This window comes from Opisthocomus hoazin, chromosome 30 (assembly GCF_030867145.1).
Source record: "Opisthocomus hoazin isolate bOpiHoa1 chromosome 30, bOpiHoa1.hap1, whole genome shotgun sequence".
Taxonomy (NCBI): domain Eukaryota; kingdom Metazoa; phylum Chordata; class Aves; order Opisthocomiformes; family Opisthocomidae; genus Opisthocomus; species Opisthocomus hoazin.
The window spans coordinates 4,223,021-4,250,712 of NC_134443.1; the positions used below are offsets into that span (position 1 = coordinate 4,223,021).

The 27,692-nt window shown below is 55.4% G+C and overlaps 2 protein-coding genes across 2 annotated transcripts; both read left to right on the top strand.

Moving 5' to 3' along the window:
* The first annotated feature begins 244 nt into the window (after window positions 1-244).
* On the top strand, window positions 245-4,728 carry LOC142364977 (methanethiol oxidase-like). The gene is made up of 7 exons (XM_075445292.1): window positions 245-1,569; window positions 1,889-1,942; window positions 2,382-2,494; window positions 3,016-3,201; window positions 3,710-3,830; window positions 3,920-4,102; window positions 4,418-4,728. The coding sequence occupies exons 1-7, from the start codon at window positions 1,566-1,568 to the stop codon at window positions 4,726-4,728; spliced, it is 972 nt and encodes a 323-aa protein (XP_075301407.1). The 5' UTR covers window positions 245-1,565.
* Window positions 4,729-5,004: 276 nt separating this feature from the next.
* Window positions 5,005-21,360, top strand: LOC104330183 (methanethiol oxidase). The gene is made up of 14 exons (XM_075445386.1): window positions 5,005-5,079; window positions 5,388-5,509; window positions 5,610-5,702; window positions 15,651-15,704; window positions 16,144-16,256; window positions 16,778-16,963; window positions 17,472-17,592; window positions 17,682-17,864; window positions 18,180-18,358; window positions 18,763-18,841; window positions 19,150-19,271; window positions 19,372-19,464; window positions 19,722-19,840; window positions 20,460-21,360. Exons 1-14 carry the CDS (start codon window positions 5,057-5,059, stop codon window positions 20,620-20,622), a joined length of 1,650 nt encoding a protein of 549 aa, XP_075301501.1. The 5' UTR covers window positions 5,005-5,056; the 3' UTR covers window positions 20,623-21,360.
* The last annotated feature ends 6,332 nt before the right edge of the window (window positions 21,361-27,692 follow it).

Here is a 27,692-nt window from a genome sequence, read left to right on the forward strand (position 1 = left end):
CTTACCCAGGATCTCAACTTCTTTCATAGCAAATAACATAAGGCTTTGAGCCATTTCTTTGCGTGCTTTCTCCTTTCGTCCACGTTATTACTTTAACAACTTGTTGTCTTACGGAGGACCTTGACAAACCTGGGACGCAGCTTGTCGGCAATGACTGTGCATTGACCGGCGGTACAGAGGTGTCCGGCTGCGGTACGTAACGGTCTCCCTCCTGGCTGCCTTGGCCCCTTGCACTGAGTGCCGGGATGGATTTCTGCTAAACAAATCACGAGTTCTTCCAGTTGCAGTGGTTTGATGCTCCTCGCTTACAGAAAAGTACAAAAGTTTGCCTGCTCCCCTGTCTGCCTACCACGTGTTAAAGTGCTGATCGGGAAGCCATTTAATTACAGCCCTAGTGAGGTGGGCTAAGCTGTCCTCTCTTCTGACAGAGATCTCCCGAGGGCTTCTTTAATGGCGCTGTCAGATGTTTCTGCATTCCTACGTGGAGCAATTAGTTATCCTGTGTAATTTTCCCACTGATTGAGAAGTTCTTCCGCAAGATATGAGAATCGTTTATGTTCCACAGTGCTTGGTGTTTGCTTCCTGCTTTAGTTTGGCAGCTGGTGGCAGCCAGGCTTGTGGTGATCTCAGGAGGGAACCTTTCTTTACAAAATGCTTCTCTCCAACACCTCAGTCCCCTTAACGAAGGTCTCTGCTGTTCCCCAGGCTGTTCTGTGGCGGTTTAGTCCAGTTTGTGTGAAATTCAACCACACTGGTGCCCGGCAGCGTGCATAGTTGGTGCCTGCCACGGAGCTTTGGGTGTTTGCTGACCAGACTGGTGGGGAGAGCAAGTGGCTTCTGCTCAGGCACTGTTTTGCTGGGCTGAATCGCCCCGAATCCTGCAGGTTCCTCTTCTCCGCAGGTGGGCTGGCTTTCCCACATGGAGGTGCAAAACTGAGAGGCAGCAGGCGTGTCTTCCCTTGTAAGTGCCCATGGTGCCTTGAGCTCAGGCCTCAGACAGAGACGTGCCTGCTCTCAGGGTCCAGATTTCAGAGGTGCCTTTGGTGGCCTCCGTACGTACAAACCCTGTAATTTCCAGGAGGCTGCTGGTGTGGCCGATTATCTACTGGACTTCTCATCCCGCGTGTGGAATTTGCAGCCACTGCACATTGGTATGTCAGGAACCTGGGGATGGGGGATGGCTTTAATTAGCTTGTGTCTCGCTGGGACATGAGACCTCCAGAGCCTGAAGAAGTCCCCGTGGAAGTCGACAGAGCCCCAGGATCTGATAGGGGAGGTTATGTTCAAGGAAAAGACCTGCATGGACCAGCAGATTTCTCCTCTAGATTGGAGGTTAGCAAGGCAGAAACAAGCCACAGCGCTGGTCTGGCACCTCCCAAACGCGTGGGAGCGATGGCTCCTCCCTTGGCAGCTTGCTTAATCCCCCCACCCCTTGGCCTTGTATATAAGGCCCCCCGAGAGCAGCCTTGGCACAGCACAGCCCACACCAGCGAGGCAGGCACCCAGCTGCACCTCCAGCTCCAGCACCTCTGCTCTTGAGGAGAGCGAAGCAGAAGGCCTTCAGCATGGGTAAGAGACGCTCGGCAGCCCGCGGCAGCTCCAAGCCTTGTAGCCCCATCCTGGACCTGGCTCCAGCCGCTGCCTGAGGCTGCAGATGTCCCATCCTTCAAGCGGGTCCCACTCGGGGCCTTTTGGGCTTGCTCCTCTGCAGCGCTGCGGGAAGGAGAGAGCTGGGACTGAGGTTGGGCGTTCTGTCTGACTGGTGCTGAAGGTACAGAGGTCCCCGTTGACAGCTGGGGCGGGAGAAGGTCCATCGGGCGGGACCGAGTCTCTGCACGGGCACCTTTCAAGGGTGTGGACGTTTCTGATTTTATTCTTCTCAAATCAGACAGATGCAGAGTTCAGTGCTACGAGTACCCCACCTGTGAGGATGTTGTGAGAGGCAAGTCCTCCTGCGCGGGTTTTGGAATGGGGGGCACTGGGGAAAGAGCTCGGCGTTAGCAGAGACCACTGTTAATTAACTGTGTATGTTGAGTCCCTTCTCCCAAAGGGGGAAAAGTGTAACTGTGTGGAGATAACTTGTGTTGTTCTCTTACCTCTGGGTCAGTCATGGAACCAGGGTTGGGCAGTTGTCGTGAGCAAGGAGGGATGGGATGGGGTGGGATGGGATGAGATGGAATAGAATTAGAACTGAATAGAACAGAATATCATTTTGGATTAGAATCGTTCCAGCTGGAAGGGAGCTGCAATGATCATCTAGTTCAGCTGCACGTAGGAAGGTCACAGCATGCAGAAAAATAAGCTCAGTCCTAGCTGAAGCTTGTTTTGTCCTTTCTGGCCGGTTCATGGCATGTCTTAACACAAGCTTTCTATGCACCCAGTTCCTAGAGAGGAGATTGCCTATGTGACCTGTACCTACAGGGAAACATGCGTCGACCAGCCTGACTTCCTGGCCACCGTGGATCTCAACCCCAGATCTCCGTGCTACGGCCAGGTACGTGAGTCTCAGCTGCTTATTTATCGGGTGGTGTCTAGCTGCTGGCTCTGTGCTTCATAGTGCCCCCAGATTTGGGACATTTACTCTTTTTTGGCTGGGAATAATCAGATTACTTGATAGCCACGCTGTCATGCAGGCTCTCTGTTTACACGTTGCAGCCAATATGGGCTCATGAAAATTTTTAACGCATTTTGACCTCCAGGCTTAGGAGTTTGCAGAGCAATGCGCCAGTTTTGTCAAGGTGATAGTCCTCCTTTCCTCGTATAGCTGATTTCCTGAACTTTAGCGGCATGGGGTGAGGAACTCTTGAAAGAATCTCCCCATTTCTCGGCTGCACGCAGTAGCCTGGCAGACAGCAGTGGGCAGTGAAAGGAGCAGTGTTATCCTCGCTGAGCCTCCAGAGGCAGCTCCAGCTCCAGTCAAGTGGAGGCCACCCAGCCAGGAGTGCCTGCCAGCATTAGGGTCCCCGTTTCTCCCTGCCTCCGCGAGTGAACCCGAACTCTCCCTTGACTGCCTAGGTGATCCACCGCCTGCCCATGCCCAACCTCAAAGACGAGCTGCATTTCTCGGGGTGGAGCGCTGGCTGCACCTGCCTGGACACTGTCGCAGCAAAAAGGAACAAGCTGATTCTTCCCGGTTTGATTTCTTCCCGCATTTACGTGGTGGATGTGGGTTCGCAGTGCCGGGCTCCCAAGCTGTGGAAGGTATGCCTGAGGTGATTCGACGACAGCTTTCTGGGAAGGAGTTGGGAGCTGGTGCTGCTGGAGTAAGACCCAGGGAAGAAGGCTTCTCTCTTTGTCTCCTCTTCCACCCTGATTTTAGAGAGCCGGGTCGCGTTTGCCTCTCAGCTCTCTCCTTTTCAGAGCAAGGAAGGCGTTGGTTCCTCAGTGCCTGTTTTGTTCAGAGAGTGTCTAGTGGCTGGAAGTCACGCAACACCCCGTGCCTGCCCCCCGCGCAGACAGTGAGGGGGCAGACGAGCTGTGAAGAGTTAGGTGTTGCTGCATGCGTGCTGTGTGTGTAGAGGGGAGCTGAGAGGCTGCTGTGCTGCTCTCCGCGGAGGAGCATGGCCTGGCAAGTGCGAGGTCTTGGGAGGGAAGCTCCTGCGAGCGTCACAGACGTTCAGAAGTCTCCGGTGGCCAAAGGCTCTGGCAGGGAGCATGAAATGAGCTGTGCGGTCGGAGGCTTGAGTATGTGTGTGTCCACCTTTTTCAGACGATTGAGCCAGTGGATGTCTTCTGGAAGTGCAACAAGGGACACCTGTCTGTAGTTCATAGCCTGCCTAATGGTGATATACTGATTTCCAACATGGGAGACCCGTCTGGCAATGCCAAAGGTACTTTGCCGTGTGATGAGTGCGTGCAGAAACTGGCTGGTTTGGCAGCGCAGTGTGTGAGTGGTCACGCATCCCCCTTTGTATCCCAGGCGGATTTGTTGTGCTGGATGGAGAGACTCTTGAGGTGAAGGGGAACTGGGAAAACGAGTGTGAAGTCCCCCTGAGTGGGTACGACTTCTGGTACCAGCCACGCCACAATGTTCTGATCAGCACTGCTGGGTTAGTCCCAAAATGTGCAGGACGCGGATTCGATCCCAACGACCTGAAGAAAGGTGAGGCAACAGGGACGCAGGTGCTGAGCCAGCACTCACGGGGGTGCTGGGAGCGTGTGGGTGGGTCGGACAGAGAGGACAGGCAGAGTTCTGCGCGACCGGCCCGTTTGACGGGCACCGCGGCAGGACGTGCAGCGCCTGTCCTTACGACAGGCCGGTCCCTGTCTGTGCCCGCTGCTCCCCGTGTCCCTGCGGTTGCTCTGCTCGTTCTGGCTGGTCGCTGGCGGGGCTGTCCCTGCCTGTGAGCACTGTGGGGAGGGACCAGTGTCCACAGGCAGCCGCCCCTCTTCTGACTCTGTTGTTCCTTTTGCTCAGGGGTCTTTGGGCGCCACCTGAACGTGTGGAACTTGTCCTGCCGCAGCCTCACCCAGTGCTTTGACCTGGGGGAGGACTCTCTGCCCCTGAGTGTCAAATTCCTGCACAACCCCGATGCTGCCGAGGGATACGTCAGCTGTGCCCTGAGCGGCGTCGTCTACCGCTTCTACAAGTGCGAGGCAAGTGTTCTGCCAGCAGCCGGGGCCGACCCGGCCACGGGGAGCTGCGGGGGGATGGAGGAGCGCACGGAAGAGATCTGGGGTAGCGGAGAGACCGAAGGGGTGTGTGGAGAGGGCGGTGTCCTGCTTTGACCATGTGTGCTAGAATGAGAGGAGTCTGCTCTTCCACGGAGTGTGCCCAGCTGGGATGAACCCCTGGGGCATTAATTGGAGCGGTGAAGCCCAGGCTCGCTGTTGGTATCACACAGCATTGTCCTTCGTTGTGTGTGCTCGCAGCAGCGGGGTGCAGTGGCAGCCTTCCTTGGGCAGCTGTGCCCAGCTGTGCCAGCGTGTGAGTGCAGGGGAGTGCTCTTGGCCGAGCAGCCCGGAGCGCTCATGGTGCGGCGCCTGTGTTTCCTGTACAGAGAGAGAACTGGGCGGTGGAAGAGGTGATTCGGATACCGGCCAAGGAGGTGACGGGATGGATTATGCCCAAGATGCCAGGTTGGTGTGCCCCGAGGTGGCGTTTCCTTTCTCCTCCCACAGCGTTGCGTGGTGCAGCCTGGCAGAGCCCGCTGGCTGAGCCCCAAAGCCTTGCTGGGTAGGCGCGACGGAAGGCTTGTTGGAGGGGCTTTGGGGCTGTGCACAGCCCCGAGAAGACCCTCGGTGCTGCCCCGAGTGCTCCTGGGCAGCTCTCCCATGCTGGGGGCACGATGGAGAGAATGGCGGGGAGAGACGCGGGCTGGGCTGGGTGCAAGGCCGGCTGTCTGCTGGGGCTGCCTTCTCTGGAGCTCTTTGTCTCTGTGCCCCAGCCTTCACGGTCGAGCTGCTCATCTCGAAGGACGACAGGTACCTGTATCTCAGCAACTGGCTGCACGGAGACATCCGCCAGTACGAGCTGTGCAAGACCTGCAAGCCCAGGCTGGTGGGACAGGTAAGGCAGGAGCAGAAGGGCTTGCCCCGCCGGGTTCCTTAGCAGGACCTGGTGGTGGCTGGCTGACAAGGCCCCCGGTCTCCCTCTGCCTGGCCTGCAGGTGTTTGTGGGCGGCAGCATCCTCCGGGGTGGACCCGTGGCTGTGTGCAGAGACGAAGAGCTGAAGTGCCAGCCGGAGCCCTTGGTGGTGAAGGTGAGTTCTGCGTCGCCTTTGCCCGCCGGTGTCCTTTGGCCTTCGGCTGTGCTCGTGCTCTGCCCGGGGTTTCTGGGGAAGCTCTCCAGAGCGGTGGCCCGTGCGTCTGCAGCCTCTGGTAGCTTGCCTGCATTAGGAGGGGCCGGGAGGCAGCCGCCCGGCTCTGCTGCGCCGTGCTCTGCTGCGCTGCGGCTGCTTGTGCTTGGCTGCTGTAAGAAAGAAGCCAGGAGCATCACTGCTGTCTGTTGTGCCTTCAGTGCAAGAGGGTGTACGGCGGCCCCAGTAAGATGCAGCTCAGCGTGGATGGCAAGAGGCTGTACGTCACCAACTCCTTCTACAGCTCGTGGGACAAGCAGTTCTACCCGAACTTGGTCAAGTAAGAAACGCTGGGGAGGCAAAGGGCCTCTGTGCGTGGCCTCTCTGCTAGAAACAGGAACTGTGCCTCGTCTGGGGGTCTGCAAGGGCGCGTTTGTGATGGCAGGGGGACGTGTTTTCCTGACGCCATCCCCACAGCTTCCTCGCGTTGAGTTGCCCATGCGGCTGACTCACAGACTTCTCTGGCCGGGCAAGGGGCAGCAGCTGCCCGTGCAGAGCTGCAGTGCGAGGGTTTTGCTTGGGAGAGCAGAAGTGTTTGGGTCTGGTGGTGGCATGAATCCGTCCGTGGGTCTCTGAGAGCCCGGCCAGGCTCTGCTGCAAGTTCCCCCCATGCACCCAGCGGTGACGCTTTGATTTAGCAAAGCAGACGGTGCTCTCCAACACAAAGGCAAGCTCCAGCCGGGCCGTCACGTCGTGCGTAGCCGTTTGCTCACCTCCAGTGAGAATTCAGGAGAAAAGCTGAAGCTGAGCCTGCGCTCCCTGCTCCCCGTCGAAGACAAGATGTGAAGGGAGAAAGGAAGCCTCTCCCTCGATGCGGGACAGGAGGGCGAAGGGCAGGATCTCTTGAACAGGACGGTGGTTTGCCTGTCTGTAATGGCTGCGCTCTTGTCCCCTGGCAGGGAAGGCTCTGTCATGCTGCAGCTTGATGTGGACACTGAGCAAGGAGGCCTGACCGTGAACAAGAACTTCCTGGTGGATTTTGGAAAGGAACCCAACGGGCCTTGCCTTGCCCGTGTCATCCGCTTCCCTTCTGGAGATTCCAGCTCGGACATCCGGGCCTAGGCGCCAGGCGAAAGACCCCCGTCCTCTCTCTGCTGTAGTGCGGCCGTTAGGAAAGAGCGTAGGGCAGCTGGGTCTGGGGGTGCCCGCTCGTTGCTGGAGTCTGGATTTCTGCTAAGCTGGGCTACGGCAGCTCTGCCTTGTTGCGAGGGTTTGGTTCAGGCAGACCAGTGAGCAGAGACACGTGGCGTGTTTTCCGGGCAAAGCGGTGCCGGGCGTGATGCAGAGGGCAGAGCCCAGGGCCATCGCTGAGGTGCAGAAACGTGCTCTGCGCACAGGGCCTTCGGCAGAAAGTGAAGTGCTCGGTCCGGCGAGTTCCTGTTCGCCAGCCAGGCTGCTCCTGGATCGTCTTCCCTGGCACGAGAGCCCTCTCGGGCCCCTTGCTGCGGCCTTGGCTCGGTGTGCGTCACAGCCGAAGGGGTATGGAGTGCTTTGTCCTGGAAAGAGGTGCCTGTTCCCTGACACTGGTTTGCTCTGGTGTGCTGCTTTACACACGAATAAAGTTGTTCTTCGCATCAGCTGCATCTTCACGTCTCTTATTTCGTCGAAGCCTTTCAGATTTATTTCTGGGGAAAACCGATGCCAGCAGTGGTTAACGAGAGGACGAGGGCTTTGAAAATCCCCAAGGCTGTGCAAGAGAGCCTGTTCGACTTCCTGGAAGCTTCTGGTCGGCCTTGCCGTTGCTTGTCCCTTCTGTGTGGTCACTCTTGCAGGCGCACATTTTATAGCGAAACCTGGCAGCGTTTGTTCTTCTTCTGCCCCAAAGAAACGTCCCTTGTCAAAGCCACGTATTGCTCTCCTCACCCAGACCAAGCGTGTGGGTTTAGTAGGCTTACTTCAACAAGGTGCGTGCAGGATCGAAGGAACGCATTCAGTAGACACTCCAGTGCAGTCTGTTGTGATGGTGAAGTGGCCGGCTTGCTGCTGGGAAGAACCTTGACTTCAGCTTGCTCAGTTCACGCGGGCAGCGTGGTCTTGGCACAGCTGAGGCGGAGTAAAGTGAGGGTTTTCCCCCGGAGCACTCTGCAGACGGTTAGTACGAGGCTGGCAAAATGACCTTCGTCCCTCTCATGCTCAGCAGACTGTCCTCCTGCATCCTGCGGCGTTCACCAAGGCGAGATGTCGTTCTTGGAGTCGTAGACGGTTCTCCCGATTATCACGCGCTGTGTGGGACGTCAGATCCCACTCGCACCGTGGAAGCCTGTTTGCTGCACAGGACGGCAGCCGCTGGCCTGCAGAGCCCTGCCGCACAGCCGTGCGTCCTGCCGTTCGTCCTGTTTGCCCTGAGCGTCTTCACAAGGGTGCAGTTTGCAGCCAAAACCATAATGAGTTTGGAGGTTGCAGTAATGAGGGTACAAAGAGGATCCTTCTAAGTTTTTGCCTTCTGTGTGTTTGCCTTGGAAGAACACGACTTCATTTACTTCCTTCGCACCGCTCGGGGGCAAACACGTGGCTACAGCTCTCTTGTGGCGTTTCATGAGTAGCTGAGGGCATCCTTAGGCTGCTCTACTCATTGATGCTCCAAGTTAAGATGAGGCTTGTAGCTACAGGACTGGAACTAACGTCCTGAAGAATCATGCTACAGTGCCGCCATTGTGAGGCCCCGCTCTGCCCTGGGTTTTGAAATGAACCTTCAATTTTCCCTCCCCTTCCAGACAGCAGCAGAGGCAAGAAATAATCCCAGCCTGTATTCAACTCTTAGCAGCAGCAGCAGACGCACGCACTTGATCTGCTCCCCTCCAGGCTGCAGCAGATTAATGCTGAGATCTCCTAACCCTCCCGAATGGCTTTGCTGTGCTTTTGTCGCATTTGCCCATTTGGGTGTTTAGAAGCTGGCCTGAAAGTGGGGAGCGTGCACCGAGTGTGAATGGGACCTTTGTTTTCTTTAAGGGATGTTACCTGGGAGGTGAGGATGCAAATGTAACTTTCTGGCTGTCTCTTACAGTGTTTTGCAGAGGAATTGTGAATATTGCAGAGAGTGGAAAAGAGGATCGATTAGGTTGTTTTACCATAGATAAAAATATTCTTTTCTGTAATAGGTAAACAAACCACTGATACATATTCTGCCTTCACATTCACAGTAGGATGAATAGAGACTGAGCAGAAACTACACAGAGAAGTGCAAATGAGTCCTTGGAGTGGAACCTGAGATGTTTCGGTAAACTGCCCAGCGTAGGTATTCCTGGTTTGCATTTCCATCTCCAGCAGCGGGGGAAAGTCAGCCGTTCTTGTTTTCATTTGTTCCAAGCTTGGAGTGTGATTTTCAGTGCTCATAGGGACTCATGAGGAAAGGTGCTGATGCCTGGCTTTAGGCAGAGGCGTGGAAGAGGAGATGCAGCAGGTCCTGCTCGTCCGTCCTCCCCAGCTGCATGGTGCTGCCGCTCCTCGGTTGCGCGGTCGCAGGAGTTGTCGGTGGAAGGAGCTGATCGGGCGGAAACCTGCGCTCCAGAAGCGTGACTCACCGTCCATCTGCCTGTGGCTGCGCAGGGCCGGGCCCTTTGGTGGCAGCCTGAAGTCACCTCTCGGTACACGGTGTCTGAAATCACAGCCTAAGGATGTGGGTTTCCCAAGGGTTTGTGCAGTTGTCGCTGTGGGCTGTGGTGGGGAGGGCTGATGGCACTGCTGCTGTGCCTCTGGCCAGGCCTTTCTGCCCCCTCCCCTGCGCGTCCTGCTCCGACTGCAGTCCCCTCGTTTGGAGGGGAAGGGGCAGCTGAAAGAAGGCAGAGAGGTGCCTGGAGGGAGAAGCAGCATAGCTGTGCTGCGCTGGTGTTCCCTCCAGCCAGCCTGGTAGCCTGCACCGGGAACTGTTTCTGAAGTGACACCGCATGCACCGGCTGTGAGTCCAGCAGCCCTGTGGCGCTGGGTTTGTCTCTGCTCAGAGAAGCGATGGAGAGATCCAGGGTGGTGGAGCTGAGCTTGGCGTAGTCTGCCTGCTTTGAACGACGTTTGCCTTTTGTCTCAAGTGTGCCTCTGCCCTTCTGGGCGTACCACTTGTGCCCGAGTTCTCAGCGCTCTGCCTTTCTGTCTCACGTGCCTTTGGTGGACTCTTCTCCTCTGCTGCCCTGGGCTTGTTTGTGTCTTGCCACCACCAACGTGCGGTGAGCTGTGGTGCCTGCCATCACCTTCTTGCTGCTCCGCTGGGGATCCGCAGCCGGCAGGGAGGTTGTCTGCCGGGAATCTCACCGTCCCGCTCCTGTTCTGCTCTCCCCTCTTCCCTGGCTCTCTTATTTATTTAGATAGCTTTTGATAAGGTGTTCATTGGCATGGGGTGTGTAATCCATTTCCAGCAAGAATTTCGGACTTCAGCTGCGAGCCCTCCACACGTCTCAGTCAGAGCTGTGCTCCCAAACAGAAGCAGCACCTCAGTCCCGAGAGGCAATCGCAGCAAGGCTGTAGTGACTGACTGTGCACGGCCCGTTTTTCTCTCCGCCTCTCTGAGCGGAACAGTCCTGCCTTTGCCTGGCTGTGCGATCCACCGCCGCTCCGTGCCCCACCTGCAAGTTGAGCATCACCACGTTAGGTTGGAATGGAGGCATCGCATGTTTTAAGATGTGTCATCAAGGAAAAGGAAGAAGCTGATTCTTCTGAGTTTAATTTTTTCCTGATTTTGTGTGGTGCATAGGAGAACAAACTTCTGGGCTGTCAAGCTGTGTATGGTATGCCTGAGGTAACGTGTCTCTGGGAAGGAGATGGGATCTGGAGCTTCTGGAAGAAGAAATAAAGGGGAAGAGTTTTGGATTACCCCTCAGTGCTTGTGTAGGCAAATAGGGGTCTGGGACTCCTCAGCAGTCACATAAAATGCAAGTCATTAAAATTGAGAGCTTAGCTGAGATACAGCAAGAATAGTAAAACATGGGAGACACTTATATTAGGATGTGGTTCCTTTTGTCCGTAGTACCAGCCTTCTTGTTCTTTTTCAGAGGAAGTTGATAGATTTTTGAAGGAACTCAACAGGTTTTGCATGCTCATGATAGCAGCTTCCCTCCTGGAGACTGCACATCTGAAGTCAGGGTGTAATAACGCAAAGAAGAGCCCATATTTCTATCTCTGTTCTCAAATGTAGTTGTTAGAGAAGGACATAAAGTGACTTTTTTCAGCAGAGACTTTGTCCACAACTTGACTCACCGTAGTTTAGTATGTATTGTAGCTGTGTCTTACTCCAGTGACTGGCCTGTATCTGCATCTAACAGAAAAGTGCCCATGAGGTGGCCTCCCATTGTCACCTTCCTTTCTATCAGCAGTGCAGTTTCTTGCCACGTGCTTTTCCTTACCCACCCGAAGGCTTCTAGTGAACGTAGGTGTCAGTCTGCCAGCTTCAAAGGATCATCCCCACGTTGCTCTGTTTCATGTTCACTGCTGATGGGAGAGCTGGGATCCCTTCATAGAGACATTGGCAATGATTCCTTGGTGCCGTTAATGAAATGCCAGGCCCCACAGCAGTTCAGGTGGGAATGACAAATAGGAGTTGGGGCTCACGTGATGAATTTAAATGTGTCAGCAAAGCTCTGCTTCAGAACAACATCAAAACGGACGGGCAGCTGCTCATCATCAAACTCCCCGCAGGTCAGGATCATTAGGCAGTAAACGCCGATGTGCAGAACTGTGGGGCCTCCAATCTCGCGCTTTCTAAGCCACATCTTGAAGAAGTTAGGAGTAAACTTTGTTAAGCTTCCCGTACCACATTGGCAGCTTGTAAATTAACCTCCAAAGCTTGCCCCCGCTGCTGGAGGTGATGAATTGCGCTTGTTTTGACACAAGGGGTGGACACTGTGGTTTTCCTTCTACTCTGAAGAGGGGATTGGGCTGGAACAGAGTGGAAACCCTTGGGAGATGTGGAGCCTGGGAAGGTCTAGGACAATGTGCCTCTGCTGGCATTTTTTGCCGGGACACTGGCACTGACTAAAGTCTTTCCAAACTCTCATGGTCCTTAGCTGAGCTCTCATGAACTCTCATGGTCCCGTAGTCAAGGGGGGTCTTCCCTGGGTGTTTAGAGCAGATGTTGTGTCCTTGGTGAAGCTAGGTCTTCTCCCAAAGCGTTTAATGTGCTGTGCCACATCAGCTTGCGTCACCTAGTCTTGCCCATTATCCAAATTACAGCATGTTCTTCCCTCGCGGGGTTGGAAGAGATGGTCGGGAGGAGGGGAGGAGGTGCCACCTCCGTGTGGGCTGTGCAGTGAAGCCCCTGCTTGCTTTTCCGTGTCGTGGCTTCCCATCTCTGCCGGCCACAGGGAGCGTTTCCTGGGCCGAGAGCAGACCACGCTGATTGTGTTCTCCGCTGACCACCCCTTGCTTGCTTGTTGGCGTTGCTGAGCCTGCTCTTATCCTCCCTACCATCAGTTTTAATTAGAAAACTCTGCGCCCCACAGCTTGGTTTTGTGAGGGATGCCAAAGATGTCACCAAGGGAAGCCAAAGAGGATGACCAGCAAACTTTGCTAATGAGTGGAAGATTAATGAAGTTCTTAATTAGCAGGTGTGCAGGTGCGAGAGCAAGGTGCAGTGAGACATGCACGTGGTGACAGCAGAAGCATGCGAGGAGGCATCAGCCGAGCGGCTGGAGTTGCCTCTGACAGAGCAGGAGCTTCTCGCGCGTCCATGGGCCTGGCTGTGCTTCGTGCCAGCCGGGCGAAGGAGGACGCAGCAGTCGGGTACGATGCCTGAAGTTCTCTTCTGGTTTTGACTGGAGAAAGACGGGCAGTTCTGCCCAGCTCAGAGCAGCGGGGGAGAGCAATGGTGGGCTCTGCGCAGTCAGGCAGAGAAGAGGGAAAGGCCGTTCGGAGTTGCTCTGAGGAGGACAGAGCTCCGGCTGTGGAGCTGCTCCTGCACTGAGGGCTTCCTTCTCTTTTTTGGGGTGTGAACTCTTGAAATCTGCCCGGTGACGGTCGGGTGCCACGTTGGTTCCCAACACTGGAACCTCTTTGTGCCCCCAAGACAAGCTCGCTGCCCTTAGGCGACATGAAAGGGTTTGCCTCTGAGAACTGGCGATGGAGACCGATTCTTTGCTTCCACTTGCGCAAGTGTGGCCCCCAACTCATGGCGTGTAGTGGACACACGTGGCTTGCAGTGTGAAGAACCAGAGCGTTGACAGGCTGAAAGCTGTCCCAGGCAAGCCACGCTGACAGTCCCGGTGCTGCCCTTTACAGAGATTGTTGTACCAGCTACTGCCACATCTCTCTGTGGTGGGAGTTTGCTGGTGAAGGCTGGGATCTGCAAACCCCTGCAAAAACAGTGCCACAAGTCCTGTTCAGAAGCTCATGGCTATAAAATAAACTCCTTTGAGAGTCACTGTAAAAGGGATGTGCCTGTTCTTAATCCGGAGGAGAAATCGAGCAATATCCTGCTGGGCTGAGAAAGCAGGGCATGGCCCTAGGAGGGATCACTGCGTCCTTCACCCTCGGAGCGCTGCTGGCTTCGCACAGCTGAAGGAGAAGCGTTTAACATTCGTATAGCCACGAGGGTGGAGAGATAGCCAGTGTTCAGCACTCTGGGTCTTATGGTGTCGGTCTGTCTTTGTTTTATCCAGCGTGGATTTGCAGTGGTCTTCCGCTGAGGCTCCTGACCTCCTTACCTTTGGTGACGGTGACATCCTGAACACATTAAACCTGGCGTTATGCTTACCCGTGAAGTCCAGTGCCTTAATCCAGCCTGGCCTGATGCAGCTGATCTACCCCGTGCGCAGAGTAGGTCTTTGATGCCTCTTTCTTCTGGCACCCTTTGCAGTTCCTCCTTCTTTTCCCTAGTTTCACTGGCATCCAGGAAAGGTTCCTCTGTCGGGGTCTTCCAGGTCCGAGGTGGACACCGTGATTAGTTAAATGGGCAGCTCTCTTGCTGTGGAACAGCCGTGCGGAAGGGTCTCCATTACACGTCTGATCTGATGTAAGGATAGAGTTTCTTTCCATGTGGTTACTCTTACCCAGGATCTCAACTTCTTTCATAGCAAATAACATAAGGCTTTGAGCCATTTCTTTGCGTGCTTTCTCCTTTCGTCCACGTTATTACTTTAACAACTTGTTGTCTTACAGAGGACCTTGACAAACCTGGGACGCAGCTTGTCGGCAATGACTGTGCGTTGACCGGCGGTACAGAGGTGTCCGGCTGCGGTACGTAACGGTCTCCCTCCTGGCTGCCTTGGCCCCTTGCACTGAGTGCCGGGATGGATTTCTGCTAAACAAATCACGAGTTCTTCCAGTTGCAGTGGTTTGATGCTCCTCGCTTACAGAAAAGTACAAAAATTTGCCTGCTCCCCTGTCTGCCTACCACGTGTTAAAGTGCTGATCGGGAAGCCATTTAATTACAGCCCTAGTGAGGTGGGCTAAGCTGTCCTCTCTTCTGACAGAGATCTCCCGAGGGCTTCTTTAATGGCGCTGTCAGATGTTTCTGCATTCCTACGTGGAGCAATTAGTTATCCTGTGTAATTTTCCCACTGATTGAGAAGTTCTTCCGCAAGATATGAGAATCGTTTATGTTCCACAGTGCTTGGTGTTTGCTTCCTGCTTTAGTTTGGCAGCTGGTGGCAGCCAGGCTTGTGGTGATCTCAGGAGGGAACCTTTCTTTACAAAATGCTTCTCTCCAACACCTCAGTCCCCTTAACGAAGGTCTCTGCTGTTCCCCAGGCTGTTCTGTGGCGGTTTAGTCCAGTTTGTGTGAAATTCAACCACACTGGTGCCCGGCAGCGTGCATAGTTGGTGCCTGCCACGGAGCTTTGGGTGTTTGCTGACCAGACTGGTGGGGAGAGCAAGTGGCTTCTGCTCAGGCACTGTTTTGCTGGGCTGAATCGCCCCGAATCCTGCAGGTTCCTCTTCTCCGCAGGTGGGCTGGCTTTCCCACATGGAGGTGCAAAACTGAGAGGCAGCAGGCGTGTCTTCCCTTGTAAGTGCCCATGGTGCCTTGAGCTCAGGCCTCAGACAGAGACGTGCCTGCTCTCAGGGTCCAGATTTCAGAGGTGCCTTTGGTGGCCTCCGTACGTACAAACCCTGTAATTTCCAGGAGGCTGCTGGTGTGGCCGATTATCTACTGGACTTCTCATCCCTCGTGTGGAATTTGCAGCCACTGCACATTGGTATGTCAGGAACCTGGGGATGGGGATGGCTTTAATTAGCTTGTGTCTCGCTGGGACATGAGACCTCCAGAGCCTGAAGAAGTCCCCGTGGAAGTCGACAGAGCCCCAGGATCTGATAGGGGAGGTTATGTTCAAGGAAAAGACCTGCATGGACCAGCAGATTTCTCCTCTAGATTGGAGGTTAGCAAGGCAGAAACAAGCCACAGCGCTGGTCTGGCACCTCCCAAACGCGTGGGAGCGATGGCTCCTCCCTTGGCAGCTTGCTTAATCCCCCCACCCCTTGGCCTTGTATATAAGGCCCCCCGAGAGCAGCCTTGGCACAGCACAGCCCACACCAGCGAGGCAGGCACCCAGCTGCACCTCCAGCTCCAGCACCTCTGCTCTTGAGGAGAGCGAAGCAGAAGGCCTTCAGCATGGGTAAGAGACGCTCGGCAGCCCGCGGCAGCTCCAAGCCTTGTAGCCCCATCCTGGACCTGGCTCCAGCCGCTGCCTGAGGCTGCAGATGTCCCATCCTTCAAGCGGGTCCCACTCGGGGCCTTTTGGGCTTGCTCCTCTGCAGCGCTGCGGGAAGGAGAGAGCTGGGACTGAGGTTGGGCGTTCTGTCTGACTGGTGCTGAAGGTACAGAGGTCCCCGTTGACAGCTGGGGCGGGAGAAGGTCCATCGGGCGGGACCGAGTCTCTGCACGGGCACCTTTCAAGGGTGTGGACGTTTCTGATTTTATTCTTCTCAAATCAGACAGATGCAGAGTTCAGTGCTACGAGTACCCCACCTGTGAGGATGTTGTGAGAGGCAAGTCCTCCTGCGCGGGTTTTGGAATGGGGGGCACTGGGGAAAGAGCTCGGCGTTAGCAGAGACCACTGTTAATTAACTGTGTATGTTGAGTCCCTTCTCCCAAAGGGGGAAAAGTGTAACTGTGTGGAGATAACTTGTGTTGTTCTCTTACCTCTGGGTCAGTCATGGAACCAGGGTTGGGCAGTTGTCGTGAGCAAGGAGGGATGGGATGGGGTGGGATGGGATGAGATGGAATAGAATTAGAACTGAATAGAACAGAATATCATTTTGGATTAGAATCGTTCCAGCTGGAAGGGAGCTGCAATGATCATCTAGTTCAGCTGCACGTAGGAAGGTCACAGCATGCAGAAAAATAAGCTCAGTCCTAGCTGAAGCTTGTTTTGTCCTTTCTGGCCGGTTCATGGCATGTCTTAACACAAGCTTTCTATGCACCCAGTTCCTAGAGAGGAGATTGCCTATGTGACCTGTACCTACAGGGAAACATGCGTCGACCAGCCTGACTTCCTGGCCACCGTGGATCTCAACCCCAGATCTCCGTGCTACGGCCAGGTACGTGAGTCTCAGCTGCTTATTTATCGGGTGGTGTCTAGCTGCTGGCTCTGTGCTTCATAGTGCCCCCAGATTTGGGACATTTACTCTTTTTTGGCTGGGAATAATCAGATTACTTGATAGCCACGCTGTCATGCAGGCTCTCTGTTTACACGTTGCAGCCAATATGGGCTCATGAAAATTTTTAACGCATTTTGACCTCCAGGCTTAGGAGTTTGCAGAGCAATGCGCCAGTTTTGTCAAGGTGATAGTCCTCCTTTCCTCGTATAGCTGATTTCCTGAACTTTAGCGGCATGGGGTGAGGAACTCTTGAAAGAATCTCCCCATTTCTCGGCTGCACGCAGTAGCCTGGCAGACAGCAGTGGGCAGTGAAAGGAGCAGTGTTATCCTCGCTGAGCCTCCAGAGGCAGCTCCAGCTCCAGTCAAGTGGAGGCCACCCAGCCAGGAGTGCCTGCCAGCATTAGGGTCCCCGTTTCTCCCTGCCTCCGCGAGTGAACCCGAACTCTCCCTTGACTGCCTAGGTGATCCACCGCCTGCCCATGCCCAACCTCAAAGACGAGCTGCATTTCTCGGGGTGGAGCGCTGGCTGCACCTGCCTGGACACTGTCGCAGCAAAAAGGAACAAGCTGATTCTTCCCGGTTTGATTTCTTCCCGCATTTACGTGGTGGATGTGGGTTCGCAGTGCCGGGCTCCCAAGCTGTGGAAGGTATGCCTGAGGTGATTCGACGACAGCTTTCTGGGAAGGAGTTGGGAGCTGGTGCTGCTGGAGTAAGACCCAGGGAAGAAGGCTTCTCTCTTTGTCTCCTCTTCCACCCTGATTTTAGAGAGCCGGGTCGCGTTTGCCTCTCAGCTCTCTCCTTTTCAGAGCAAGGAAGGCGTTGGTTCCTCAGTGCCTGTTTTGTTCAGAGAGTGTCTAGTGGCTGGAAGTCACGCAACACCCCGTGCCTGCCCCCCGCGCAGACAGTGAGGGGGCAGACGAGCTGTGAAGAGTTAGGTGTTGCTGCATGCGTGCTGTGTGTGTAGAGGGGAGCTGAGAGGCTGCTGTGCTGCTCTCCGCGGAGGAGCATGGCCTGGCAAGTGCGAGGTCTTGGGAGGGAAGCTCCTGCGAGCGTCACAGACGTTCAGAAGTCTCCGGTGGCCAAAGGCTCTGGCAGGGAGCATGAAATGAGCTGTGCGGTCGGAGGCTTGAGTATGTGTGTGTCCACCTTTTTCAGACGATTGAGCCAGTGGATGTCTTCTGGAAGTGCAACAAGGGACACCTGTCTGTAGTTCATAGCCTGCCTAATGGTGATATACTGATTTCCAACATGGGAGACCCGTCTGGCAATGCCAAAGGTACTTTGCCGTGTGATGAGTGCGTGCAGAAACTGGCTGGTTTGGCAGCGCAGTGTGTGAGTGGTCACGCATCCCCCTTTGTATCCCAGGCGGATTTGTTGTGCTGGATGGAGAGACTCTTGAGGTGAAGGGGAACTGGGAAAACGAGTGTGAAGTCCCCCTGAGTGGGTACGACTTCTGGTACCAGCCACGCCACAATGTTCTGATCAGCACTGCTGGGTTAGTCCCAAAATGTGCAGGACGCGGATTCGATCCCAACGACCTGAAGAAAGGTGAGGCAACAGGGACGCAGGTGCTGAGCCAGCACTCACGGGGGTGCTGGGAGCGTGTGGGTGGGTCGGACAGAGAGGACAGGCAGAGTTCTGCGCGACCGGCCCGTTTGACAGGCACCGCGGCAGGACGTGCAGCGCCTGTCCTTACGACAGGCCGGTCCCTGTCTGTGCCCGCTGCTCCCCGTGTCCCTGCGGTTGCTCTGCTCGTTCTGGCTGGTCGCTGGCGGGGCTGTCCCTGCCTGTGAGCACTGTGGGGAGGGACCAGTGTCCACAGGCAGCCGCCCCTCTTCTGACTCTGTTGTTCCTTTTGCTCAGGGGTCTTTGGGCGCCACCTGAACGTGTGGAACTTGTCCTGCCGCAGCCTCACCCAGTGCTTTGACCTGGGGGAGGACTCTCTGCCCCTGAGTGTCAAATTCCTGCACAACCCCGATGCTGCCGAGGGATACGTCAGCTGTGCCCTGAGCGGCGTCGTCTACCGCTTCTACAAGTGCGAGGCAAGTGTTCTGCCAGCAGCCGGGGCCGACCCGGCCACGGGGAGCTGCGGGGGGATGGAGGAGCGCACGGAAGAGATCTGGGGTAGCGGAGAGACCGAAGGGGTGTGTGGAGAGGGCGGTGTCCTGCTTTGACCATGTGTGCTAGAATGAGAGGAGTCTGCTCTTCCACGGAGTGTGCCCAGCTGGGATGAACCCCTGGGGCATTAATTGGAGCGGTGAAGCCCAGGCTCGCTGTTGGTATCACACAGCATTGTCCTTCGTTGTGTGTGCTCGCAGCAGTGGGGTGCAGTGGCAGCCTTCCTTGGGCAGCTGTGCCCAGCTGTGCCAGCGTGTGAGTGCAGGGGAGTGCTCTTGGCCGAGCAGCCCGGAGCGCTCATGGTGCGGCGCCTGTGTTTCCTGTACAGAGAGAGAACTGGGCGGTGGAAGAGGTGATTCGGATACCGGCCAAGGAGGTGACGGGATGGATTATGCCCAAGATGCCAGGTTGGTGTGCCCCGAGGTGGCGTTTCCTTTCTCCTCCCACAGCGTTGCGTGGTGCAGCCTGGCAGAGCCCGCTGGCTGAGCCCCAAAGCCTTGCTGGGTAGGCGCGACGGAAGGCTTGTTGGAGGGGCTTTGGGGCTGTGCACAGCCCCGAGAAGACCCTCGGTGCTGCCCCGAGTGCTCCTGGGCAGCTCTCCCATGCTGGGGGCACGACGGAGAGAATGGCGGGGAGAGACGCGGGCTGGGCTGGGTGCAAGGCCGGCTGTCTGCTGGGGCTGCCTTCTCTGGAGCTCTTTGTCTCTGTGCCCCAGCCTTCACGGTCGAGCTGCTCATCTCGAAGGACGACAGGTACCTGTATCTCAGCAACTGGCTGCACGGAGACATCCGCCAGTACGAGCTGTGCAAGACCTGCAAGCCCAGGCTGGTGGGACAGGTAAGGCAGGAGCAGAAGGGCTTGCCCCGCCGGGTTCCTTAGCAGGACCTGGTGGTGGCTGGCTGACAAGGCCCCCGGTCTCCCTCTGCCTGGCCTGCAGGTGTTTGTGGGCGGCAGCATCCTCCGGGGTGGACCCGTGGCTGTGTGCAGAGACGAAGAGCTGAAGTGCCAGCCGGAGCCCTTGGTGGTGAAGGTGAGTTCTGCGTCGCCTTTGCCCGCCGGTGTCCTTTGGCCTTCGGCTGTGCTCGTGCTCTGCCCGGGGTTTCTGGGGAAGCTCTCCAGAGCGGTGGCCCGTGCGTCTGCAGCCTCTGGTAGCTTGCCTGCATTAGGAGGGGCCGGGAGGCAGCCGCCCGGCTCTGCTGCGCCGTGCTCTGCTGCGCTGCGGCTGCTTGTGCTTGGCTGCTGTAAGAAAGAAGCCAGGAGCATCACTGCTGTCTGTTGTGCCTTCAGTGCAAGAGGGTGTACGGCGGCCCCAGTAAGATGCAGCTCAGCGTGGATGGCAAGAGGCTGTACGTCACCAACTCCTTCTACAGCTCGTGGGACAAGCAGTTCTACCCGAACTTGGTCAAGTAAGAAACGCTGGGGAGGCAAAGGGCCTCTGTGCGTGGCCTCTCTGCTAGAAACAGGAACTGTGCCTCGTCTGGGGGGCTGCAAGGGCGCGTTTGTGATGGCAGGGGGACGTGTTTTCCTGACGCCATCCCCACAGCTTCCTCGCGTTGAGTTGCCCATGCGGCTGACTCACAGACTTCTCTGGCCGGGCAAGGGGCAGCAGCTGCCCGTGCAGAGCTGCAGTGCGAGGGTTTTGCTTGGGAGAGCAGAAGTGTTTGGGTCTGGTGGTGGCATGAATCCGTCCGTGGGTCTCTGAGAGCCCGGCCAGGCTCTGCTGCAAGTTCCCCCCATGCACCCAGCGGTGACGCTTTGATTTAGCAAAGCAGACGGTGCTCTCCAACACAAAGGCAAGCTCCAGCCGGGCCGTCACGTCGTGCGTAGCCGTTTGCTCACCTCCAGTGAGAATTCAGGAGAAAAGCTGAAGCTGAGCCTGCGCTCCCTGCTCCCCGTCGAAGACAAGATGTGAAGGGAGAAAGGAAGCCTCTCCCTCGATGCGGGACAGGAGGGCGAAGGGCAGGATCTCTTGAACAGGACGGTGGTTTGCCTGTCTGTAATGGCTGCGCTCTTGTCCCCTGGCAGGGAAGGCTCTGTCATGCTGCAGCTTGATGTGGACACTGAGCAAGGAGGCCTGACCGTGAACAAGAACTTCCTGGTGGATTTTGGAAAGGAACCCAACGGGCCTTGCCTTGCCCGTGTCATCCGCTTCCCTTCTGGAGATTCCAGCTCGGACATCCGGGCCTAGGCGCCAGGCGAAAGACCCCCGTCCTCTCTCTGCTGTAGTGCGGCCGTTAGGAAAGAGCGTAGGGCAGCTGGGTCTGGGGGTGCCCGCTCGTTGCTGGAGTCTGGATTTCTGCTAAGCTGGGCTACGGCAGCTCTGCCTTGTTGCGAGGGTTTGGTTCAGGCAGACCAGTGAGCAGAGACACGTGGCGTGTTTTCCGGGCAAAGCGGTGCTGGGCGTGATGCAGAGGGCAGAGCCCAGGGCCATCGCTGAGGTGCAGAAACGTGCTCTGCGCACAGGGCCTTCGGCAGAAAGTGAAGTGCTCGGTCCGGCGAGTTCCTGTTCGCCAGCCAGGCTGCTCCTGGATCGTCTTCCCTGGCACGAGAGCCCTCTCGGGCCCCTTGCTGCGGCCTTGGCTCGGTGTGCGTCACAGCCGAAGGGGTATGGAGTGCTTTGTCCTGGAAAGAGGTGCCTGTTCCCTGACACTGGTTTGCTCTGGTGTGCTGCTTTACACACGAATAAAGTTGTTCTTCGCATCAGCTGCATCTTCACGTCTCTTATTTCGTCGAAGCCTTTCAGATTTATTTCTGGGGAAAACCGATGCCAGCAGTGGTTAACGAGAGGACGAGGGCTTTGAAAATCCCCAAGGCTGTGCAAGAGAGCCTGTTCGACTTCCTGGAAGCTTCTGGTCGGCCTTGCCGTTGCTTGTCCCTTCTGTGTGGTCACTCTTGCAGGCGCACATTTTATAGCGAAACCTGGCAGCGTTTGTTCTTCTTCTGCCCCAAAGAAACGTCCCTTGTCAAAGCCACGTATTGCTCTCCTCACCCAGACCAAGCGTGTGGGTTTAGTAGGCTTACTTCAACAAGGTGCGTGCAGGATCGAAGGAACGCATTCAGTAGACACTCCAGTGCAGTCTGTTGTGATGGTGAAGTGGCCGGCTTGCTGCTGGGGAGAACCTTGACTTCAGCTTGCTCAGTTCACGCGGGCAGCGTGGTCTTGGCACAGCTGAGGCGGAGTAAAGTGAGGGTTTTCCCCCGGAGCACTCTGCAGACGGTTAGTACGAGGCTGGCAAAATGACCTTCGTCCCTCTCATGCTCAGCAGACTGTCCTCCTGCATCCTGCGGCGTTCACCAAGGCGAGATGTCGTTCTTGGAGTCGTAGACGGTTCTCCCGATTATCACGCGCTGTGTGGGACGTCAGATCCCACTCGCACCGTGGAAGCCTGTTTGCTGCACAGGACGGCAGCCGCTGGCCTGCAGAGCCCTGCCGCACAGCCGTGCGTCCTGCCGTTCGTCCTGTTTGCCCTGAGCGTCTTCACAAGGGTGCAGTTTGCAGCCAAAACCATAATGAGTTTGGAGGTTGCAGTAATGAGGGTACAAAGAGGATCCTTCTAAGTTTTTGCCTTCTGTGTGTTTGCCTTGGAAGAACACGACTTCATTTACTTCCTTCGCACCGCTCGGGGGCAAACACGTGGCTACAGCTCTCTTGTGGCGTTTCATGAGTAGCTGAGGGCATCCTTAGGCTGCTCTACTCATTGATGCTCCAAGTTAAGATGAGGCTTGTAGCTACAGGACTGGAACTAACGTCCTGAAGAATCATGCTACAGTGCCGCCGTTGTGAGGCTCCGCTCTGCCCTGGGTTTTGAAATGAACCTTCAATTTTCCCTCCCCTTCCAGACAGCAGCAGAGGCAAGAAATAATCCCAGCCTGTATTCAACTCTTAGCAGCAGCAGCAGACGCACGCACTTGATCTGCTCCCCTCCAGGCTGCAGCAGATTAATGCTGAGATCTCCTAACCCTCCCGAATGGCTTTGCTGTGCTTTTGTCGCATTTGCCCATTTGGGTGTTTAGAAGCTGGCCTGAAAGTGGGGAGCGTGCACCGAGTGTGAATGGGACCTTTGTTTTCTTTAAGGGATGTTACCTGGGAGGTGAGGATGCAAATGTAACTTTCTGGCTGTCTCTTACAGTGTTTTGCAGAGGAATTGTGAATATTGCAGAGAGTGGAAAAGAGGATCGATTAGGTTGTTTTACCATAGATAAAAATATTCTTTTCTGTAATAGGTAAACAAACCACTGATACATATTCTGCCTTCACATTCACAGTAGGATGAATAGAGACTGAGCAGAAACTACACAGAGAAGTGCAAATGAGTCCTTGGAGTGGAACCTGAGATGTTTCGGTAAACTGCCCAGCGTAGGTATTCCTGGTTTGCATTTCCATCTCCAGCAGCGGGGGAAAGTCAGCTGTTCTTGTTTTCATTTGTTCCAAGCTTGGAGTGTGATTTGCAGTGCTCGTAGGGACTCATGAGAAAAGGTGCTGATGCCTGGCTTTAGGCAGAGGCGTGGAAGAGGAGATGCAGCAGGTCCTGCTCGTCCGTCCTCCCCAGCTGCATGGTGCTGCCGCTCCTCGGTTGCGCGGTCGCAGGAGTTGTCGGTGGAAGGAGCTGATCGGGCAGAAAGCTGCGCTCCAGAAGCGTGACTCACCGTCCATCTGCCTGTGGCTGCGCAGGGCCGGGCCCTTTGGTGGCAGCCTGAAGTCATCTCTTGGTACACGGTGTCTGAAATCACAGCCTAAGGATGTGGGTTTCCCAAGGGTTTGTGCAGTTGTCGCTGTGGGCTGTGGTGGGGAGGGCTGATGGCACTGCTGCCGTGCCTCTGGCCAGGCCTTTCTGCCCCCTCCCCTGCGCGTCCTGCTCCGACTGCAAGCCCCTCGTTTGGAGGGGAAGGGGCAGCTGAAAGAAGGCAGAGAGGTGCCTGGAGGGAGAAGCAGCGTAGCTGTGCTGCGCTGGTGTTCCCTCCAGCCAGCCTGGTAGCCTGCACCGGGAACTGTTTCTGAAGTGACACAGCATGCACCGGCTGTGAGTCCAGCAGCCCTGTGGCGCTGGGTTTGTCTCTGCTCAGAGAAGCGATGGAGAGATCCAGGGTGGTGGAGCTGAGCTTGGCGTAGTCTGCCTGCTTTGAACGACGTTTGCCTTTTGTCTCAAGTGTGCCTCTGCCCTTCTGGGCGTACCACTTGTGCCCGAGTTCTCAGCGCTCTGCCTTTCTGTCTCACGTGCCTTTGGTGGACTCTTCTCCTCTGCTGCCCTGGGCTTGTTTGTGTCTTGCCACCACCAACGTGCGGTGAGCTGTGGTGCCTGCCATCACCTTCTTGCTGCTCCGCTGGGGATCCGCAGCCGGCAGGGAGGTTGTCTGCCGGGAATCTCACCGTCCCGCTCCTGTTCTGCTCTCCCCTCTTCCCTGGCTCTCTTATTTATTTAGATAGCTTTTGATAAGGTGTTCATTGGCATGGGGTGTGTAATCCATTTCCAGCAAGAATTTCGGACTTCAGCTGCGAGCCCTCCACACGTCTCAGTCAGAGCTGTGCTCCCAAACAGAAGCAGCACCTCAGTCCCGAGAGGCAATCGCAGCAAGGCTGTAGTGACTGACTGTGCACGGCCCGTTTTTCTCTCCGCCTCTCCGAGCGGAACAGTCCTGCCTTTGCCTGGCTGTGCGATCCACCGCCGCTCCGTGCCCCACCTGCAAGTTGAGCATCACCACGTTAGGTTGGAATGGAGGCATCGCATGTTTTAAGATGTGTCATCAAGGAAAAGGAAGAAGCTGATTCTTCTGAGTTTAATTTTTTCCTGATTTTGTGTGGTGCATAGGAGAACAAACTTCTGGGCTGTCAAGCTGTGTATGGTATGCCTGAGGTAACGTGTCTCTGGGAAGGAGATGGGATCTGGAGCTTCTGGAAGAAGAAATAAAGGGGAAGAGTTTTGGATTACCCCTCAGTGCTTGTGTAGGCAAATAGGGGTCTGGGACTCCTCAGCAGTCACATAAAATGCAAGTCATTAAAATTGAGAGCTTAGCTGAGATACAGCAAGAATAGTAAAACATGGGAGACACTTATATTAGGATGTGGTTCCTTTTGTCCGTAGTACCAGCCTTCTTGTTCTTTTTCAGAGGAAGTTGATAGATTTTTGAAGGAACTCAACAGGTTTTGCATGCTCATGATAGCAGCTTCCCTCCTGGAGACTGCACATCTGAAGTCAGGGTGTAATAACGCAAAGAAGAGCCCATATTTCTATCTCTGTTCTCAAATGTAGTTGTTAGAGAAGGACATAAAGTGACTTTTTTCAGCAGAGACTTTGTCCACAACTTGACTCACCGTAGTTTAGTATGTATTGTAGCTGTGTCTTACTCCAGTGACTGGCCTGTATCTGCATCTAACAGAAAAGTGCCCATGAGGTGGCCTCCCATTGTCACCTTCCTTTCTATCAGCAGTGCAGTTTCTTGCCACGTGCTTTTCCTTACCCACCCGAAGGCTTCTAGTGAACGTAGGTGTCAGTCTGCCAGCTTCAAAAGATCATCCCCACGTTGCTCTGTTTCATGTTCACTGCTGATGGGAGAGCTGGGATCCCTTCATAGAGACATTGGCAATGATTCCTTGGTGCCGTTAATGAAATGCCAGGCCCCACAGCAGTTCAGGTGGGAATGACAAATAGGAGTTGGGGCTCACGTGATGAGTTTAAATGTGTCAGCAAAGCTCTGCTTCAGAACAACATCAAAACGGACGGGCAGCTGCTCATCATCAAACTCCCCGCAGGTCAGGATCATTAGGCAGTAAACGCCGATGTGCAGAACTGTGGGGCCTCCAATCTCGCACTTTCTAAGCCACATCTTGAAGAAGTTAGGAGTAAACTTTGTTAAGCTTCCCGTACCACATTGGCAGCTTGTAAATTAACCTCCAAAGCTTGCCCCCGCTGCTGGAGGTGATGAATTGCGCTTGTTTTGACACAAGGGGTGGACACTGTGGTTTTCCTTCTACTCTGAAGAGGGGATTGGGCTGGAACAGAGTGGAAACCCTTGGGAGATGTGGAGCCTGGGAAGGTCTAGGACAATGTGCCTCTGCTGGCATTTTTTGCCGGGACACTGGCACTGACTAAAGTCTTTCCAAACTCTCATGGTCCTTAGCTGAGCTCTCATGAACTCTCATGGTCCCGTAGTCAAGGGGGGTCTTCCCTGGGTGTTTAGAGCAGATGTTGTGTCCTTGGTGAAGCTAGGTCTTCTCCCAAAGCGTTTAATGTGCTGTGCCACATCAGCTTGCGTCACCTAGTCTTGCCCATTATCCAAATTACAGCATGTTCTTCCCTCGCGGGGTTGGAAGAGATGGTCGGGAGGAGGGGAGGAGGTGCCACCTCCGTGTGGGCTGTGCAGTGAAGCCCCTGCTTGCTTTTCCGTGTCGTGGCTTCCCATCTCTGCCGGCCACAGGGAGCGTTTCCTGGGCCGAGAGCAGACCACGCTGATTGTGTTCTCCGCTGACCACCCCTTGCTTGCTTGTTGGCGTTGCTGAGCCTGCTCTTATCCTCCCTACCATCAGTTTTAATTAGAAAACTCTGCGCCCCACAGCTTGGTTTTGTGAGGGATGCCAAAGATGTCACCAAGGGAAGCCAAAGAGGATGACCAGCAAACTTTGCTAATGAGTGGAAGATTAATGAAGTTCTTAATTAGCAGGTGTGCAGGTGCGAGAGCAAGGTGCAGTGAGACATGCACGTGGTGACAGCAGAAGCATGCGAGGAGGCATCAGCCGAGCGGCTGGAGTTGCCTCTGACAGAGCAGGAGCTTCTCGCGCGTCCATGGGCCTGGCTGTGCTTCGTGCCAGCCGGGCGAAGGAGGACGCAGCAGTCGGGTACGATGCCTGAAGTTCTCTTCTGGTTTTGACTGGAGAAAGACGGGCAGTTCTGCCCAGCTCAGAGCAGCGGGGGAGAGCAATGGTGGGCTCTGCGCAGTCAGGCAGAGAAGAGGGAAAGGCCGTTCGGAGTTGCTCTGAGGAGGACAGAGCTCCAGCTGTGGAGCTGCTCCTGCACTGAGGGCTTCTGTCTGTTATGGTAGGGAAATGCCAGGCAGCCCCTCATTTCCCCCAGATCCCTGCTCGCCTGTCAGCCTCCAGCTCGGCTCATGCTAGCGCCTGCTGAGATCTGCCCTGTCTCAGCTGCTGGACCAGGGCTGCCGCTGCATCCTGCCGTCGGTCCTGCGTGTCCTTCAGTGCGCAGCATCTTCTGGTCTGTATTGCCTGGACCCTGCGTTCAGGCCATGCATCCTGCCAGCCTGGAAAATGAAATTCCTGTGTTTTGTGGAAGGACTGAGGAAAAAGCCTGCATGAAAAAGACATTTTTTCCTTTACTACTGCCTGAAACAAAGCATTTGGCAAGTTGGGCCCACCTGCCTCTGGGTACTGTGCTAATTATTTGAGAGGCTGCTTAAAGCTGGGTGCTGGTGCCAGGCTGCTCCTGTATTTGCCTCTCACATGTTTGCAGTGCTGTTCTGGAACCCGAGAGCCATTAATTACAGCCCTAGTGAGACAGGCTATTGCTTCTGACAGAGATCTCCCGAGGGCTTCTTTAATGGCACTGTCAGATGTTTCTGCATTCCTACGTGGAGCAATTAGTTATCCTGTGTAATTTGCCCACTGATTGAGAAGTTCTTCCACAAGATATGATACCCGTTTACGTTCCACTGTGCTTCATATTTTCTTCCTGCTTCAGGCGACAGCCAGGCTTGTGATGATCTCAGGAGGGGACCCTTTTCCAAAATGTTTATCTCCAGCACCTCAATCCCTTTAATGGAGGTCTATGAAGTTTGAAGTTTGAGGTGGCAAGACAAGCAAGCAGCCCCAGTCTCTGTGCCTCTGTGTGAGCAGTGCCATGGGCAGATGATGCTGAGCAACAGCTTTCCAGGCTAGCTCTTTCTGTTTGCGAGCTATCTGCAGACGTTCGCATATTGGGAGCAGGGCTGCTGGAGACGCCCGACACGGACCCCCAGAGGTACGTTTGAAGTTTGAGGTGGCAAGACAAGCAAGCAGCCCCAGTCTGTGTGCCTCTGTGCGAGCAGTGCCATGGGCAGATGAGGCTGAGCAACAGCTTTCCAGGCTAGCTCTTTCTCGCTGCGAGGTATCTACAGACGTTTGCATTTTGGGAGCAGGGCTGCCGGAGACGCCCGGCACAGAACCCCAGAGATACGTTTGAAGTTTGAGGTGGCAAGACAAGCAAGCAGCCCCAGTCTCTGTGCCTTTGTGCGAGCAGTGCCATGGGCAGATGAGGCTGAGCAACAGCTTTC